The 17,761-nt window shown below is 51.7% G+C and overlaps 2 protein-coding genes across 6 annotated transcripts in view; one reads left to right on the forward strand and one right to left on the reverse strand.

Moving 5' to 3' along the window:
- The window catches only part of ARMC8 (armadillo repeat containing 8), an 862,269-nt gene that overhangs the window by 170,305 nt on the left and 674,203 nt on the right, over positions 1-17,761 (reverse strand). The window lies entirely within an intron of this gene.
- DZIP1L (DAZ interacting zinc finger protein 1 like) overlaps positions 943-17,761 on the forward strand; it is a 38,751-nt gene continuing 21,932 nt past the window's right edge. For all 5 annotated transcript variants that reach the window (XM_089332195.1, XM_089332196.1, XM_089332197.1 and 2 more), the window contains exons 1-4: positions 943-1,078; positions 9,726-10,307; positions 15,371-15,452; positions 16,175-16,293. In XM_089332195.1, coding sequence (XP_089188321.1) covers positions 9,807-10,307; positions 15,371-15,452; positions 16,175-16,293 — 702 coding nt within the window. In that variant the 5' untranslated portion in view covers positions 943-1,078; positions 9,726-9,806. The remainder of the gene's footprint in view (positions 1,079-9,725; positions 10,308-15,370; positions 15,453-16,174; positions 16,294-17,761) is intronic.

A 17,761-nucleotide genomic window follows, 5' to 3' on the forward strand; every position in this document is an offset into this window, starting at 1 on the left:
TTCAAGTTGTTTTTGTGGCTTGAGGGTTCTGGGAGTGGGTGCAGCCTCCAGGAGGGACAGGGAAAAGCAGAAAAGGGGAGTCTGTTCTTTAGAAAACAAAAGAATCCAAGCTCAAGTGCAAGGTCTGTGTGGGTTGTGCTCCAGGAGAGCTCCTGGGTCCTTCTCGGCTCCACTGTGTTCTCTAGGGTCCCCTTGCCTGCAGTGTGTGCACAGCCTGTTTGCAAACCCAGGGCAGGTCTCCTTGGCAGCCACAACCATTAGCGCTAATGACACGCCTGGGCTCCCCTGGGCAGGCACCGCTGAAGTTAGCTGGCAGCCAGGGCAGGTCTGTCAATGATTGCCTGGCAGCTGCCTTGGAAACTCGGCTCCCTCCATGTTTTCTGGCTGCATTCTTGAAAGCAGAGAAGGTAACAAAGGGGCAGCGTAGTGATGGTGGTTAACGTTCAGTTTGGATGTAAAGATCCGGTCTTCAGCTAATTTTGTGGCAGTTATCTTTGACAGATTATTGGAGGGCGGGTTTCAGACCAGCCAGGCAGTCTCTCAGCAAAATGGCTGCCTTGGGAGGGGTGTGCGCCACGCACAGGTGATGGATGGGTTTTCTATGTTGGGTGTGGGATCGCTGCAGGTAGAAACAGCTCTTGAGCATTGAAGCAAGCTGGGGATGCTAGCACAAGTCTTTTGACTCAGGGATTCGTGATACTGATCTAGGATCGGGAAGTTCCCTGGGACTCCATCAAGACATCCAGGGGTGGTTAGCATAGCTTCAGATTTCCCAATGGTAGTGAATCATCTCTCGTGTTTCTGTTCCCAGGCGTGGGCGATGCAGTCTGCTAAGAATTCAATCTGGAGGAAAAAGCTCTGTGCCCTCACTCCCCACCCCACTGGGGGAGGTGCGGTTTCCAGGTAACCTGCAGTACTCTCACTTAGCTTTGTCTTCTGTCTGTCCCAACCAGGACGCAAGCTGTGGAGCTGGGCGTTATCCAGCCAAGCCCTGCTGAGATCCAGGGAGAACGTAGAGTCTCCAGCGTGATCGGCTGTAGACGTTGCCAGCTCCTGCTTTTTGGTCAAGAAGTCTCAGGTATTGTATTGCAGTTTCCATAATGAGAAATCATTTGTATGTTGTCAGCATCGTCATCATTGTTGTGGGGTAGTTTGGCATAATTCCTAAGCTTTGGGAGCACACAGAACTTGGTTTGCATTTTGGCTGCATTACTTAGTAGGAGAATACTTCAAAAAGTTCTTGGGGAACCAGTGTTGTGGTGCAGCAGGTTAAGCCTCATGGCTTGTCATCCCATGTGGGCACTGGTTAGAGTCCTGGCTGCTCCACTAACAGTCCAATTCCCTATTAATGCACCTGGGAAAGGAGCAGAGGATGGCCCAAGTATTTGGGCCCCTGCCACCCCTGTGGGAGACCTGGATGGAGTGTCTGGTTCCTGGCCTTAGCCTGGCCTAGCCCTGGCTGTTGTGGTCATTTGGGGAGTGAACCAGCTGATGGAAGATCTCTTTCTCTGTCTCTGAGATTCTGCCTTTCAAATTAAGAAAGAATTCTTTAAAAAAATTCTTGGAAAAATGGAATTAGGAGATATGTTATTTTTGAGGCAAATTTTTTGAAATGCATTTTTTTTCATAAACTGCATTCCTTGAACCCTTTGAAGACCTGTCATATGCATGCTTTTGAAATTTTTTTGCAGCAAAATAAATGTTTTAAAATTCTTCTTTCCCAAAAACTTTTTTTCTGACAGGCAGAGTGGATAGTGAGAGAGAGAGACAGAGAGAAAGGTCTTCCTTTGCCGTGGGTTCACCCTCCAATGGCCGCCGTGGCTGGCACGCTGCGGCCGGCGCACCGTGCTGATCTGAAGGCAGGAGCCAGGCGCTTCTCCTGGTCTCCCATGGGGTGCAGGGTCCAAGCACTTGGGCCATCCTCCACTGTCTTCCTGGGCCACAGCAGAGAGCTGGCCTGGAAGAGGGGCAACCAGGAAAGAATCCGGTGCCCCGGCCGGGACTAGAACCTGGTGTGCCAGCGCCGCTAGGTGGAGGGTTAGCCTATTGAGCCGCGGCGCTGGCCTCCCACAAACTTTTAAAAAAAATTTATTTGATTTACTCTCATCTACTTGAAAGACAAAGTGACAGACAAATACACACACACACACACACACACACAGAGTTCTTCCATCTGCTGATTCACTCCCCAAATGCTCACTTCAGATAGGGCGGGACCAGTCCAAAACCAGGGACTCAGAACTCCATGCAGGTCTTCCACTTGGGTATCAGGGCCCAAGCACTTGAGCCATGATCTGCTGCTTCCCAGGATGCACTAGTGGAAAGCAAAGTAGTTGGAACTCGAACTGGCACCCTGCTAGGTGACGTGGGCAGCCCAAGTGGTGCGACCTGCTAAGCCACAGCTTCCACCCCCATGAATTTTCTAAATACCCACATGGCTGAGTGACTTGGGGATGGTCTCTTAGCATCTCTGAGCCTGTTTCTGCATCTGTCAAATGGGGCAAATCATAATTACTTATAAGGCTGTATTTGGGCTAGAAACAGGACTTTGGAGGGCTGGCGTAGTGCCTAGCACAAAGATTGATGAATGCTAGCGGCTTCTGTCATATCATCTGCATCTTCAGATTCCTACTGTCCCACAGTTCAGCTCCATCTTTTGCTGCAAGAACACCAAGACTTCTGAGAATTGCACTCTTACCATTCTAGAGAAAGACTGGAGGGATACTTAAATTGTTTAAAAATTTATTGTATTCTATTTGAAAGGTGGAGAGACAGGGTGGAAACACAGAGAGACAGAGAGCTCTTCCACCTGCATTGGTTGAGTCCTCAAATGGCAGCACCAGCCAGGGCTGGGCCAGGAGCCTAGACCTCAATCTGGGTCTCCTATGTGGATGGCAGGGACTCCAGGACTGGGGACACCATCATCTGCTGCCTCCCAGGATTAACAGGAAGCTGCACTGGAAGCTGAGTAGCTGGAACTCAAAGCAGGCACTGTGATATGGGATGCGGGCATCCCCAGTGGCAACTGAAGTTGCTAAGCCCAACGCCTGCTCCAGAAATGATACATTTGAGCTGCAGTAAAACCTCATGAACTCGGATCCCTAAGTCAGAATTCTACATACCTGGGAGTGGGGCTGCTATCCTCTGTGTGCACAGAGGACAAACGCCGAGGGGTAAGAGCTTGTCAGGGTCAGGCCACGACACTGAGCCGCAGTCAGCATGAGCCAGGGCCTCTCACTGATGTGCCTCAGCCACCTGTGACGGTTCCTGTTTCTAAGCTCTCAGCAGGAGCCAGTGGGAACCACTCTGTGAACACAGAGGGGACCAACCCAGAGTTCCACTGTCTGAATGCATTTCCTTCCAGTGAGTTCCAGTGAAGGGCTCCTGGCTCCACTTTCACTTTTCCTAATATTTGGTGGTCCATAGTCTTGTTTCTTTAGGGGCTCAATAATATAGAATTTTGAGGCAGGTATTTTTTTAAAGAATTATTATTTATTTGAAATGCAGAGTTACAGAGAGAGGTGGGGAGAGAGAGAGGGAGAGGCAGAGGCAGAGGCAATGAGAATCTTTTTATCTGCTGATTCACTTCCCAAATGGCTGCAACCGCCAGGGCTGGGCCAGGCCAAAGCCAGGAGCCAGGAGCTTCTTCTGGATCTCCCATGTGGGTGGCAGGGGCCCAAGGACTTGGGCCATCTTGTGCTGCTTCTTCAGGCACGTTAGCGGGGAGCCAGATCAGAAGTGGAACAGCCAGGACTCGAACTAGCACCTGTATGGGATGCCAGTGTTGCTGTGCCACAGCGCCAGCCCTGAGGCACATGTTCTCAAGTGTTGACAGTTTTGCCCGGTTCAGTAGCAGTTTCAGCTCTGGGTGATAGTCTAGGGACTGGGGTACAACAGATACAGATAAGCCCTGGTCTCAGCCCAGGTAAGCTGCACAGCAGGGGAAGAGGAGGGGACAGAGGCAGGATTGTCTACTGTGGCCCCTCCTTGGTGCTCCCACAGCAGCCTTGCCTAGCCTGTGTCCTGGCACTGACCACTCCATAGGGCATTTTCTGTGTGTTTTTCTGTTTGTCCTGGAGAATAGATTTGGAGCCAGACACTGCCATTTAGAAGCTGTGTGTGATTGTGGGGAAGTCATTTCCCTTTGTTCACTCTCAGTTTCTCCATCTGTATATTGGGCCATAGTGGGAGTTAAGCGGGATCGTGAATGTAAAGCATGGAGCTCAGTAGAGCTCTAGAAACGCTAGCTATTTTCATTAATGATGTTACCTGGGTCACCATCAATTCCGGGTGCCAGTCATGGGGCTCAGGAATCATTGCTGGTAGGACAGATGCATGAATGGGGCACAGCCTTCCCCGTGTGTCAGGGCCCAAGCACTTGAGCCATTGTCTGCCCCCTCCTAGGATATACTCGTGGAAAGTGGAGTAGTTGCAACTTGAACTGGCACATTGCTAGGTGATGGCAGCCCAAGCGGTGGCAACCTCCTAAGCCACAGCTTCCACCCCCAATAAGCTTTCTAAGTACCCACATGGCCGAGTGACTTGGGAATGGTCCCTTAGCTTCTCTGAGCTTCGTGTCTGTATACAACAGAATGTATGCCAGGTGCTCCGGAGCCGGGGGGGAGGGGCAAGGAAGTTTGACTGTGGGCCTAGAAGGGATTGATGGTGGCAATCACGGTGAGCAGGGCTTTGTAGTGTGCATCCACCTTGGGCAGGAGCCGAGGAGGTGACAGAGGCCAGCACAGAACAGTGGCTAACAGCCCGGCCTGGAGCCAGGCTGCCTGGGTTTGAATCTTGCCTCTGGACTTCCTTACATCTCTGTGGCTCAGATAATAACAGCGCCTCCTTAAGGAGTTGTTCTGTGAATTTCATTAGCTACTTTTTTTGTAAAGCACAAAATAACCAGCCCAGAGGGATGCAAGTGTGGACAGAAAGGAATAGGGTAAATGGGAGACGCAGCGGGAAAGGTAGTTTGGAAGCAGTTCATAGTCTCTGAATGCCATTCTCAGTGAACTTAGCATTAGCCCATCAGGAACACAGTCCCAGATGGCTGAAGGCCAGTGGTGGCTGCCAGTTTTTTTTTTTATATTTTATTTATTTATTTGAGAGGTAGAGTTGCAGACAGTGAGAGGGAGAGACAGAGAGAAAGGTCTTCCTTCCATTGGTTCACTCCCCAAATGACCGCCACGGCCGGAGCTGCGCTGATCTGAAGCCAGGAGCCAGGTGCTTCCTCCTGGTCTCCCATGCGGGTGCAGATGGCACTTGGGCCATCCTCCACTGCCTTCCCGGGCCACAGCAGAGAGCTGGACTGGAAGAGGAGCATCTGGGACTAGAACCAGTGCCCATATGGGATGCTGCACTGCAGGCAGAGAATTAATCTACTGCGCCATTTATTTATTTGAAAGGCAGAGTTACAGAGAGGCAGGGGCAGAGAGAGAGACACACACAGAGAGAAAGACAGAGAGAGAGAGAGAGAGAGAGAGAGAGAGGTCTTCCATCCACTGGTTCACTCCCCAAATGTCCTCAATGGCAAGAGCTGGGCTGATTCAAAGCCAGGAGCTGGGAGCTTCTTCTGGGTCTCCCACGCAGGTGTAGGGGCCCAAGGACTTGGGTCATCCTCTACTGCTTTCCCAGGCCATAGTAGAGAGCTGGATCAGAAGTGGGGCAGCCAGGACTCAAACCGGCGCCCATATAGGATGCCGGCACTGGAGACGGTGGCTTTACCTGCTACGCCACAGTGCCAGGCCCCTGGTGGCTGCTGTTTTAAACAGGGTGTTCACTTCCCAGCTGGCCACAATTCCAACACCTGCTGTCCTGACACTTCCTACTGTAGCAGATCTTGGTTGGGATCTGCATCTCTTAACAAGTTCCTGGGGAGAGCTGACACCGCAGGTGTAGGGAGCATGCCTTGAGCACCACGCCTTGTTGTGTCTTGAACACTAGGATGGGGAACTCGTTCCCACTGGTCATCAAGCTCATACTGTGGTGTCTCTCATACATGCATGTAATGTGGCTTTCCTGGTCCTGGTGGATCTGGGGTTTGCAGTTGATGATGGGTTTGCAGTATGATCTGCACAGCAGGATTGGGTCTACAGGTCACATGAAACAGAAGGGTCGGGGGAAAGAAGGTTGGGAATGGCTGAGGCTCTGCCTAGCGGAGGCTTACAGCAGCTGAAGCTGTGGCTGTGTGGGCTTGTCCCCTGCGAGGGTGTGCAGGGAGAAATGGATTGTGAGTGAACAGCAGAATTTCAAGGAGGTGTTGGCACCCCTGCCTTAGGGGAAAGTTGAAAGAATAGTCACTGTTCAAGGAAGAGACTGGAAGTTGCCTTAAAAGGAAGTAAGGAAGGGGTGCTGGCGCTGTGGCACAGCTGGTTAAAGCCCTGGCCTGCAGCACTGACATCCCATATGGGTGCTGGTTCAAGTCCTGGCTGCTCTAATTCCAATCCAGCTCTCTGCTATGGCCTGAGAAAGCTCAGTTCTGGCCGTTGCAGCCATTTGGGGAGTGAACCAGCGGATGGAAGACCTCTTTCTCTCTCTGGCTCTACCTCTCTCTCTCTTTCAGATAAATACATAAATCTTAAAAAAAAAAAAAAGCAAGTAAGGAGATGGTCAAGAGAATTCTTGGCCTTATTATAGAAAGTGGGCTGTTGGCAGACACCTGAGGCCAAAGCTTAAATAGTTAAACAGTGACATTCTCAGGTGAGCTCACGAGCTGGGGGTGGACAGGAAGCAGGTGTCCTGTTACCCTTGTACGCCCACAGCCTACCTGGTAACCTGCTGTTGCTCCCAGGCACGGCTTGTTGTGAGCAGTTGTGTCTGGGGTTCCAGTGACACCGCTGCAGCTTGGAGCTAAGCATGGTGAGCGTCATGTCACCCGGCTCCTTTCTTCTTAACCTGATACTTGTGTGCTGAGCTTCTCACGACCAGGGTGGGGGTGCTTCTGTTGTGGTGGTTTTGTTTCTGACGTATGTGGTGGGGAAGGCTGGAGCTGACACTGGAAGAGGGGGAGTCTGTGGCATCCCATGGGAAGTCTCAAGACCAGGCTGAGGGGTTTGCATTCGGTACTGTGGCAAGAAGGAGCCACGCTGAGCTCCACAGTGGGGAGCGAGTGTGTGGTTATCACACACCAGTAGTCCTGGTGCCTAGCACCAGACTGGGTCTGAGTAGGCATGCTATAAACAGGGCGTCCTGGTGGGGAACGAGGGAGTGAACTGGAGGTTCGAGGGACAAGGTAGCAGAAAATGTGATCAAAGCAAAGTTCTGGGAGAAATAGCGCCAAGAACAAATGCTGAGTGAGTGAAGTCCCCGAGCGTTGGAGCCAGGCGCGCCTGAGGGCGTCCTTCCTCTGCACTCTGGTTTCACTCCCGGGCCAAGCTGCTCAGCCTGTCCGGACAGCAGTTTTCAGGACTGGGACGTGGGGTTGAGAGCCGCTGTCTGGAGGCTTGCGTTTCGGTTTGTGTCTCACTGAGAGGCTGTCACTGGCTGATTGCTGAGTGCGTCTCCTTCGGGTCTCACGGCACCTTGTGAGCTAGGCAGACGGTGGCCCATCACGGACTCTGACGGGCGCGGACAGCGACTTGGTGAGAGGGGGCTCTTTCCTCGAGCCCCTCCCTTCTTTGCCAACCCAGCCTTATTCTATCCTCAAGGCGTTTCTTCTTCACGAGACTTGAAAGTCGCACAGCATCTAGAAGGAACTTGACCACACAGGGTAGCTTGTACCTCTCGTTGTCCAAGTCAGATTCTCAGTTCCTTGAGAGCACGAATGATGTTTTAAACTTGAACGAAACAGTAAAAGTAGCAGATGATGATGGGAAGAACTCTGAAGAGTGCACAGAGGTGGCAAGTGAAAAATCAGGTCCCCCAGGAATAGGATTCCAAGATGGCAGATTATGGAATGGCGGATTGTGCTAGGCTAGAGATAAACAGTAAAAAAAGAACGAAAGAACGAAAGAAAGAAAGAAAGAAAGAGTAGCAAGTCCTCCAACCTCTATTTCTGCTTCCTGGCAGTAGCTAGGTTAACAGCTTCTTGTATGTTTTTCCAGAAATAGTCTGTACTTAGGGAAGAATATGTGTAAAGGGATCCTATCTATGACTCATAAATAACCATAGTCTATGTAATTATGGCAAATGCAAGTCATTTGTGTGTGTGTCATTTTCCTCATTGTTCTGTGTAAGACCTGTCAATCTGTCTGTTTCTGACCCACATGTCATACGTCTACTTATTTAAATATCCCCGGTTTGCACTCCTATTTCTTCCTTCATGGGCACCCTTTCTGTTGTGACACACACACGCATAATTTTTATAAGTTGTTACTAAATATGATTATGTTGACATCATCAAAACATAAATGAAAGGACATGTGTGTGAATATGTATGTCTACACTGTACCTATGAGGATACTTCAAAAGTTTGTGGAAAAATGGGATCAAAGGGAAGTTTATTTGATGTTGAAAATTTTGAAGCCCATGCCTAGGTTTTTCATTATACACATTTTCCATGAACTTTTAGAAGGCCCTTGTAAGCATGGGTTGCAATATTTTTTTTTGCACCAACATGAACTTATCTTTTAATTCCATCGCTCATGAACTTGTGGAAGTATCTTCATGTGTCTTGAAAAAAATTTTTTTAAAGATTTATTTATTTATTTGAAAGAGTTACACAGAGAGAGGAGAGGCAGAGAGAGAGAGAGGTCTTCCATCCATTGGTTCACTCTCCAATTGGCTGCAACAGCTGGTGCTGTGCTGATCCAAAGCCAGGAGCCAGGAGCTTCTTTCGAGTTTCCCACATGGGTGCAGGGGCCCAAGTACTTGGGCCATTTTCTGCTTTCCCAGGCCGTGGCAGAGAGCTGGATTGGAAGTGGAGCAGCTGGGACTCGAACCAGTGCCCCTATGGCAGTACAAAGGAGCCTGCCTCATGCTTATCAGTAGCCACATAGAAATTCAGTGTGTTGAGATACTGTCTGTATCCCCTATTTGTATTTTGTACTTTGCTTTCTCTTTTTGTTCTTGCACTTTATTTTGCTAAAAACACTACAATGATGAGTTTTTTCATAAGCACTATTGCACATTTGAGTTTGTATGTAGGGGAAATTGTAATTCTTGATAGTAGAATGTTCATTTAAAATTCCCATTGATCAAATTACACTTCAGAGTGAGGGAACAATTCCTATAACCATCGCGAATGTGGAAGCAGAATATGTCTTTTGGTGGCAAATGGGAGCTCTCCTTACTAACCCATTAGGTTTTTAAGAAAGCCCAGCATGGTTTGAGCACCATCTGTGCAGAGGCTTCCCCAGGTAAGCCCCTCCTGGAAGGTAGACATTTCACTCACAGCCCATTGGCGAGAACCTGGTCATGTGATCATACCTGCTGGGGAGGCTGGGAAATGTAGTCCACCCTGTTCCATTGCAATTCTGTGATTACAGAGGAGGAGTGCGTCAGGTGGACATGATGTGGCTCTACCACCCAGGGCAAGTTGTTGGGCTTTTTCTTGAGGTAAAGGTAGAGTTGCAGAAGGATCCACTCCTACATCGGCTCCCCTCTCCGCCCCTCTGCCAGGCACTCTTGCAGCGGAGGTGGGCATGGAGGGTTGGTCCACTGAGGACCACATACACCGTAGCTGCTGCTCAGACACCTCATCCTGGCTCACTTAGGCTCTTGCAACCAGGTGCGTGGTACCTGCCACACACACCTTCCCTAACACGGACTCTCTGCTTATTTTCTAGGCCCTCTCTCAGCTCTTTGGCTTGCTACCCTGGCCTTGGTGGCACCCTACCCCAGTGGTGAGCCCGGGGCTTCCTCCGCCCATGCAGACACCGCTTCCCACGACTGAGGGCCTTACCGGCCCCCTCTTTGGGGCTTACACACTGCCTACCTTCAAGTTCCAGCCTCGCCGCGAAAGCATAGACTGGAGGCGCATTAGCGCCCTGGACGTGGACCGCGTGGCCCGGGAGCTGGACGTGGCCACTCTGCAGGAGAACATCACCGGGGTCACCTTCTGCAACTTGGATCGGGAGACCTGCAGCCGCTGCGGGCAGCCGGTGGACCCGGCGCTGCTGAAGGTGCTGCGCCTGGCGCAGCTCATCATCGAGTACCTGCTGCACTGCCAGGATTGCCTGAGCACCAGCGTTGCCCAGCTGGAGGCGCGGCTGCAGGCCAGCCTGGGCCAGCAGCAGCGTGGCCAGCAAGAGCTGGGCCGACAGGCCGATGAGCTCAAGGGCGTGCGGGAGGAGAGCCGCCGGCGCCGCAAGATGATCAGCGCGCTGCAACAGCTGCTCATGCAAACAGGTGCCCACAGCTACCACACGGTGAGGATGCTCTGCATGGTGCTGCTGGGAGCCACCCGGGTGGTGCTGCCCCCGGCCATTCTCCGTAGTTAGCAGCAGATTTTAGGCATGCTGCTCATGGCCAGAGAGTCTGCGGATGCCTCATCAAGTTCTGTATATGTACGTGTGTGCATTACACTGCGGGAGGTGCATCCTTGTAGGGTGTGTGTATGTGAAGTGAGTGTTTACGTAGCAGGTGTGTATCGAGTGTGTGAGTGTATGGAGGATGGTGTGTATTAATGGATGATGTGAATGTGTGTGTGTGAATGCTTGGAAGGTACACTGAGTAGGATGTATGTGCACAGGCAGAGCACGTGCAGTGTGATGTATGCTTGCGTGTGACTTGTTTGTGGTGGTTTGCATAGAAGATGTGTTTATGGTGTGTGAGAGCAAATGGCGTGTATGTGTGTGAAAGTGTGCTTACGGAGGGTGTGTGTGTGAGCGTTGACGTGTGGATGAACAAAGGCTGTTTATGTGTGTAGGGGAGTGTGCACTCAGCGAGGGTGCAATGTGCACACGTGCGGATCTGTAGAGGGCGTGTGTGTGTGTGTGTGTGTGTAGGCAGTGTGGTGTATAAAGGGGTGTGCAGGTGTGAAGTCAGTGTGTGGCAAGATTGGTGGGGCCAGGCTGTTTTGGAAGAGTGACTCTCTTATTCAACCAAGTGACAGTTCATGAACTCAAACAGCATTTTTTTAAATTTTAGTTTATTTTTTTTTTTAATTTATTTGACAGGTAGAGTTATAGATAGTGAGAGAGACAGACAGAGAGAAAGGTCTTCCTTTTGTTGGTTCACTCCCCAAATGGCCGCCACAGCTGGAACTGCGCTGATCCGAAGCCAGGAGCCAGGTGCTTCCTCCTGGTCTCCCATGCCACTGCAGGGGCCCAAGCACTTGGGCCATCCTCTACTGCCCTCCTGGGCCAGAGCAGAGAGATGGACTGGAAGAGGAGCAACCAGGACTAGAACCCGGTGCCCATATGGGATGCCGGCGCCGCAGGTGGAGGATTAGCCTAGTGAGCCACGGTGCCGGCCCCTCCAACAGCATTTGAACATTGGAGTCTGTCTTCATGAAGAGCCTTGGTTAGGGAGAGATGTTTACCCTTTAAAAATTTGTCTTGGTGTCAAGGCTCTGAAGGTGTAATCACCAGTTATGATGGTTAAGGTTTTGAAGAAATTCATAGTTTGAGGATGGATAGGTAATCTGTTTCCACTCACATGTCTGACACCCAGCGCGCAGGTTTTTTCTCCCCTACACCAGCCAACTCTGCAGCAACCCTGGGTGTCTTTTTTTTTTTTTTTAAGATTTATTTTATTTATTTGAAATTCAGAGTTACAGAGAGGCAGAGGCAGAGGCAGAGAGAGAGGGAGAGAGAGAGAGAGAGAGAGAGAGAGAGAGAGAGAGGTCCTCCATCCCATGCTTCACTCTCCAGGTGGCTACAATGGCTGGAGTTGGGCTGATCTGAAGCCAGGAGCCCTGAGCTTCTTCTGGGTCTCCCATGTGGGTGCAGGAGCCCAAGGACTTGGGCCATCTTCTGCTGCTTTCCCAGGCCATGGCAGAGAGCCGGATTGGAAGTGGAGCAGCTGGGGCTTGAACTGGTGCCCATATGGGATGCTGGCACTGTAGGCTGCGGCTTTACCCGCTGTACCACAGTGCCAGCCCCGACCTGGGTGTCCTTGAGTTCAATTCAATTCTGACATTATCTCCCTGGAATTAGTGTCAGACCCCACAGGTTCAGGGCTCACTCTCACAAAGCTGACCCCACTTCAGGTGCGAGTTAGACCCCTGTACTTTCGGCCAATAGCCTTGTCTTCATTTTCAGTAATTTGATAGAACGGCTCAAAGAACGGGTATTGATTTATTCTAAAGGCTACAACTCAGAACACTCGCCAGAGAGAGGTGCACGGGGCAAGGCGTGGGGAGAGGGCTTGGAGGTGTTTTTTTTTTTTTTTTTTTTTTTTTTGACAGGCAGAGTGGACAGTGAGAGAGAGAGACAGAGAGAAAGGTCTTCCTTTGCCGTTGGTTCACCCTCCAATGGCCGCCGCGGCTGGCGCGCTGCGGCCGGCGCACCGCGCTGATCCGATGGCAGGAGCCAGGAGCCAGGTGCCTTTCCTGGTCTCCCATGGGGTGCAGGGCCCAAGCACTTGGGCCATCCTCCACTGCACTCCCTGGCCATAGCAGAGAGCTGGCCTGGAAGAGGGGCAACCGGGACAGAATCCGGCGCCCTGACCGGGACTAGAACCCGGTGTGCCGGCACCGCAAGGCGGAGGATTAGCCTAGTGAGCCGCGGCGCCGGCCGCTTGGAGGTTTTGTGCCTTCTCCAGGTACGCCACCTTCCAGCACCTGCATGTGGCCCCAGCCTGGGGGTTCCGTGCATCCCATGGCTGGATTTTGCGTGGTGCTGTCACCATGCAGGTGCGATTGATTGAATCATTGACCGTTGATGACTAAGCCAACATTTAGCCCCTCTCCTCTCTCTGGGGGTACAAATGGGGCTGAAAGTGCCAACCTTCTAATCATGCCTGGGTCTTCTTGGTGACCAGCCCCCATTTAGAAGCCATTGGGATCCCTAGCCACCAGGCACCTCATTAGCATACAGATGCCACTCTTATGGGCCTAGAGATTCCAAGGGTCTCCTAAGCCCCTGTGGTAGGAATTGGAGACGCAGACCAAATGTGATTACAGAAGATGTTCCCATCACCCCCAAAGCTGGGGAAATTATAAGGGTTTTAGAAGCTCTGTGCCAGGAGCTAGGAGAGAAGAATGAATATATATTCTTATTATATCACAGTATCATGATGGGACAGAAGGCACCATTGCGATAAAATGTTGATTAATAAAATGGTAACTGATGTCCTATTTATGACAAGATAGCAGCCTAACCTTACGAGGGCCAGTAAGGGATTTATTGGTGAACGTGTCTGCCGAGTCCAGTGATGTGGAGTGACTCAGGTCTAGCTCGCCCCAGGAGCCGGATACTGGCAGCGGGATCTACTCTCTCTCGATGGCTCTTGAGCCTCTTCCTATGTGTGGATTCTGCTCTCATAAGGATTCCATCCAGGTGGTCGCACGCTGGGCCGCTCTAGTGCCAGTTTCCCATTTTCCCCGGGTCAAGGCTGGCGTGAAAGAGGGCCTACCGTGGTGCCAGCTGTCCAGCTTGTATATCGCCGTGCCACCTGTATTTGAATCACATGCCCATCCTTGAACCCCTTGCAGGGGCCCCCAGGAAAGCAGGGTTCTGCTGGGCTGTGCTCTTGGCCACATGTTCCACCATGGAGCCGGGGGCAGGCTGAAGCCACCGTGGCTCAGCTCTAAGCTCCACTGTTCCACGGAGCAGAAAAGGAGGGGGTGGAGAATGGCACGGCTCTTTCTTTTTTTTTATTTTTTTTATTTATTTTTTTATTTTTTGACAGGCAGAGTGGACAGTGAGAGAGAGAGACAGAGAGAAAGGTCTTCCTTTGCTGTTGGTTCACCCTCCAATGGCCGCCGCGGCCGGCGCGCTGCGGCCGGCACACCGCGCTGATCCGATGGCAGGAGCCAGGAGCCAGGTGCTTTTCCTGGTCTCCCATGGGGTGCAGGGCCCAAGCACCTGGGCCATCCTCCACTGCACTCCCTGGCCACAGCAGAGAGCTGGCCTGGAAGAGGGGCAACCGGGACAGAATCCGGCGCCCCAACCGGGACTAGAACCCGGTGTGCCGGCGCCGCTAGGCGGAGGATTAGCCTAGTGAGCCGCGGCGCCGGCCACGGCTCTTTCTTTAACAACACCTCCCGGAAACTGCATCTACCTCTCTACTTCCTTGGCACAGGCAGGAATTTAGTCACGGGTTGCACACGGTGGCAGAGTGGCGGAGGGGAGGGTTAGGGCATACACGGTTTATTCTCGCTTGTCCCTTACTAGCTAATGTCAGGGTTTCTATTTCGGAGGAAGAAAGGGGGAGGGGGTGGGGGACAGTTGGCACGTGTTGGCACATTTGCTTTTGTGCAACGATCACACATAATCTGCTGTCTCCCCGTGATGGAGTCGAAACGGCGTCGTGCAGAGCTGTGCTGAGAATCCTGAAGTCTGTTGATGTGATGGATTGGCAGTATCTGCGGTGCCGTCAGAGAGGGAAGTGGAATTCCCAGTGCTGTTCATTTGCTATCTCTGCCTCTGGTGGTTCTCAGCCCTGGGGGTGGAGGCAGACCTAGACACTGGCATTTTTTTTAAAGAAACTTTTTGTTATGGAAACTATCAGACATATGTAAAAGTAGAGAGAATAATACACGGACCCTTCATCTGCATGCACATGCCACCCAGCTCAACAGTTACCCCCTCGTAGCCAGTGCTGTGTTGCCTGACCCCTGCCCGCCTTCTCTCACCTCCTGGATCACCTCTTTTTTTTTTTTTTAAGATTTATTTACTTATTTGAAAGGCAGAGTTGAGAGAGAGATATGGAGAGAGAGAAGGAGAAAGATCTTCCATCCACTGGTTCACTCCCCAAATGTCTGCAACAGCTGGAACTGGGCTGGTCTGAAACCAGGAGCCAGGAGCTTCTTCTGGGTTTCCCATTTGGGTGCAGGAGCCAAGCCCTTGGTCCATCCTCTGCTGCTTTTTCGGGCCATCAGCAGAGAGCTGGATTGGAAGTGGAGCAGCTGGGACAGGAACCGGCGCCCATATGGGATGCCGGCACTGCAGGTGGCAGCTTTACCTGCTATGCCACAGCACCGGGCCCCTTCCTGGATCATCCAGAAGCACATTAGTTGTGAGATTTTGTCAGTACATAGTTCAATTTGTGTCTGCAAGCAAGGATCCCTCCCGTAAACAGAGTATTGTCCTCACACTGGACAATCAGCAGTTCCTTTGTGTCATCCAATACACAGTCAGTGTTCCCAGCAGCCAGGGCTCTCATAGGATTTGGGAGCTGCTCAGGCGATTCTCACGGGCACCACCTTGCTCAGTGAATCTCATTCTGCCTTCCCGGAGCAGCGCAGGGGTCCCTGGGGAGTGGGAGCTTTGATACAGTCCCTGGCTGACTTACCCTCATTCCTTACCGTGTCCCTTCTCTGCAGTGCCACCTGTGTGACAAGACGTTCATGAACGCCACCTTCCTCCGAGGCCACATGCAGCGCAGGCACACAGGCACGGCAGGAGGTGAGAGTTCTTGGTGTTAATGACCAGTGTATATGCGTTAATTGGTATCCTGTTTATGTTATTCGAGTAATTCTTTAAATTTTTTTTATGTTTTCAATTTTTGAAATATTTTCAACTTTTATTTGAAAGGCAGTGGTTCACTTCCCAAATGCCTGCAACAACTGGGATTGGGCCAGGCTGAAACCAGAGGCTGGGAACTCAATCCAGGTCTCCCATATGGGTGGCAGGGATCCTGTTACTCGAGCCATCACCCCTGCCTCCCAGTGTGCATGTTAGCAGGAAGCTGGAGTTGGAAGCGGAGCTGGGACTTGAACTCACCCAGCTGTTCCAGTACGGTATGCAGGCATTCCCCTGGCTGTGCCAGCGGTCTGTCCCTGCTGCAGTAATTGTGCATTTACATTGCTGCATGTCAGGACTGGCACACCAGCTATTTTAAGTGACAAGGCAGTAATCATTCTCCTTCACTGAGTTGTGCCAGGTGCTGTGCGAAGCTCTGTGTGCTCACTTTCAGCCCCATGGCAACCCTGAGGGAGGACGGCTGTTGGTGGCTGCATTTTGCCGTCTGGGGACTCCAAAGGTCACGGGACATTGTGTCCTGTGCCCCGAGTCAATGACATGGTGGCAAAGCTGATTTCAGACAGAGCCGAGCCTTGCAGAGGTAACAAGCGCCGCTGACTTTGGGACTTAGCCCTGGCCGCCTTTTCTTTGCGTGGACTCCACAGGAAAGCAGAAGCAGGAGGAGCCGGTGGAGGAGGTGTTAGAGGAGCTGCGAGCCAAGCTGAAGTGGACCCAAGGGGAGCTGGAAGCCCAGAGGGAGGCCGAGAGGCAGCGGCAGCTCCAGGTGGGTGTGGCAGGGGCCACTCAGGGGACGCAGATGCCCAGGACTGCCACGGGACCAAAGTCCCACTAGGCTCTCTAGAGCCGTCAGGGCGAGGATAGCCCCTTCCTGGACAATACAAGTGACTTCAGGTGGTCTGGAAGGCAAATTCGAATTACTTTGCCAGACCCCTGTGGCCAAAAGTGTAGCAGAGAATTGCAGCTTCCCACGGAGCTCAGCATCCGCTGAGGGCATTTGAGCCTCAGTTTCTACGGCACCAACAGTAGCTTTGTGAGGGCAAAGACTGAAAAGCTCCAGAACCGGGCCCAGAGGAAGTGTCCTGTGTCGTGTACCGACGGCAGACACGCCGAGGACGCGTCGCTGGGCAGCGTTCTCCTCGTGCAGACCACACGGGGAGTCCTCGCACAAACCTCGGTGGGGCCGGTCAGCCATGCCGGTGGGCTCTGATGGAATTGAGGCGCGGTGAAGAGGACATGTTTGAGTCTGTGGCTGCTGTGACACACAATGCGATTGGAGGGTCAACTTATGAAATAAGGGAAAGAACCATGAAAGTACAGTGAACGCATAACCAGTAGCATATTACCAGTTCTGATGTTCTGTACGTAACTGAATCTCCTATGCTTTTGTATAACTGGCAGCTCAGTAGGTTTTTGTACGCCCCTGTCACCAGAAACATGTGAGGAACGCATGGCGTTAGCATGTTAGGATGGCTGTGATGTCACCAGGCGTGAGGAATTTTCAGCTTTGCTATAATCATTTTTTTTAAATATTTATTTATTGAGAGGCAGAGTTACAGACAGTGAGAGGGAGAGACAGAGAGAGAGGTCTTCCATCCGCTGGTTCACTCCCCAAAAGGCCGCAACGGCTGGAGCTGGCCGATCCAAAGCCAGGGGCCTGGAGCTTCTTCCAGGTCTCCCACATGGGTGCAAGGGCCCAAGCACTTGGGTCGTCTTTTGGTGCTTTCCCAGGCCATCAGCAGGGATCTAGATTGGAAGTGGAGCAGCTGGGACTTGAACTGATGCCCCATATGGGATGCTGGCACCACAGGCGGAGGGTTAACCTGCTACGTCACAGCATTGGCCCCTCTGCTATAATCTTATGGAACCAGCATATATATATATATATATAGTCTGTGGTTGACTGAAATGTGGTTGTGGGGTTCCTGACTGTATGTGGAGAATGAAAATAAATAAACTTGCCCCGCTTATTCCATTTTTTTTTTTTTTTTTTTTTTTACTCATTGATCACTCCTGCCCTTAGCATGTGTTCATTGAGTACCTACTATGCCAGCACCGTGAGGACTGGGAAGAGGGGAGAAGACGTGACTCAGACCTCCGGAGGGCCTGTGGTCTAGTTAAGGCTGTCTTGGACTAGCCTCTTCCAAGTCCAAACAGTGGGGCTGTGGGCTGAGTGTTCTTTGGGTTTCTGTAGTGACGTGCATATAAGCAGGGGGCCTGGCAGGCTTTCAGCA

Source organism: Oryctolagus cuniculus, chromosome 4, assembly GCF_051225735.1.
Source record: "Oryctolagus cuniculus isolate XC-2025 breed Fujian yellow rabbit chromosome 4, ASM5122573v1, whole genome shotgun sequence".
In the NCBI taxonomy this organism is placed as follows: Eukaryota; Metazoa; Chordata; class Mammalia; order Lagomorpha; family Leporidae; genus Oryctolagus; species Oryctolagus cuniculus.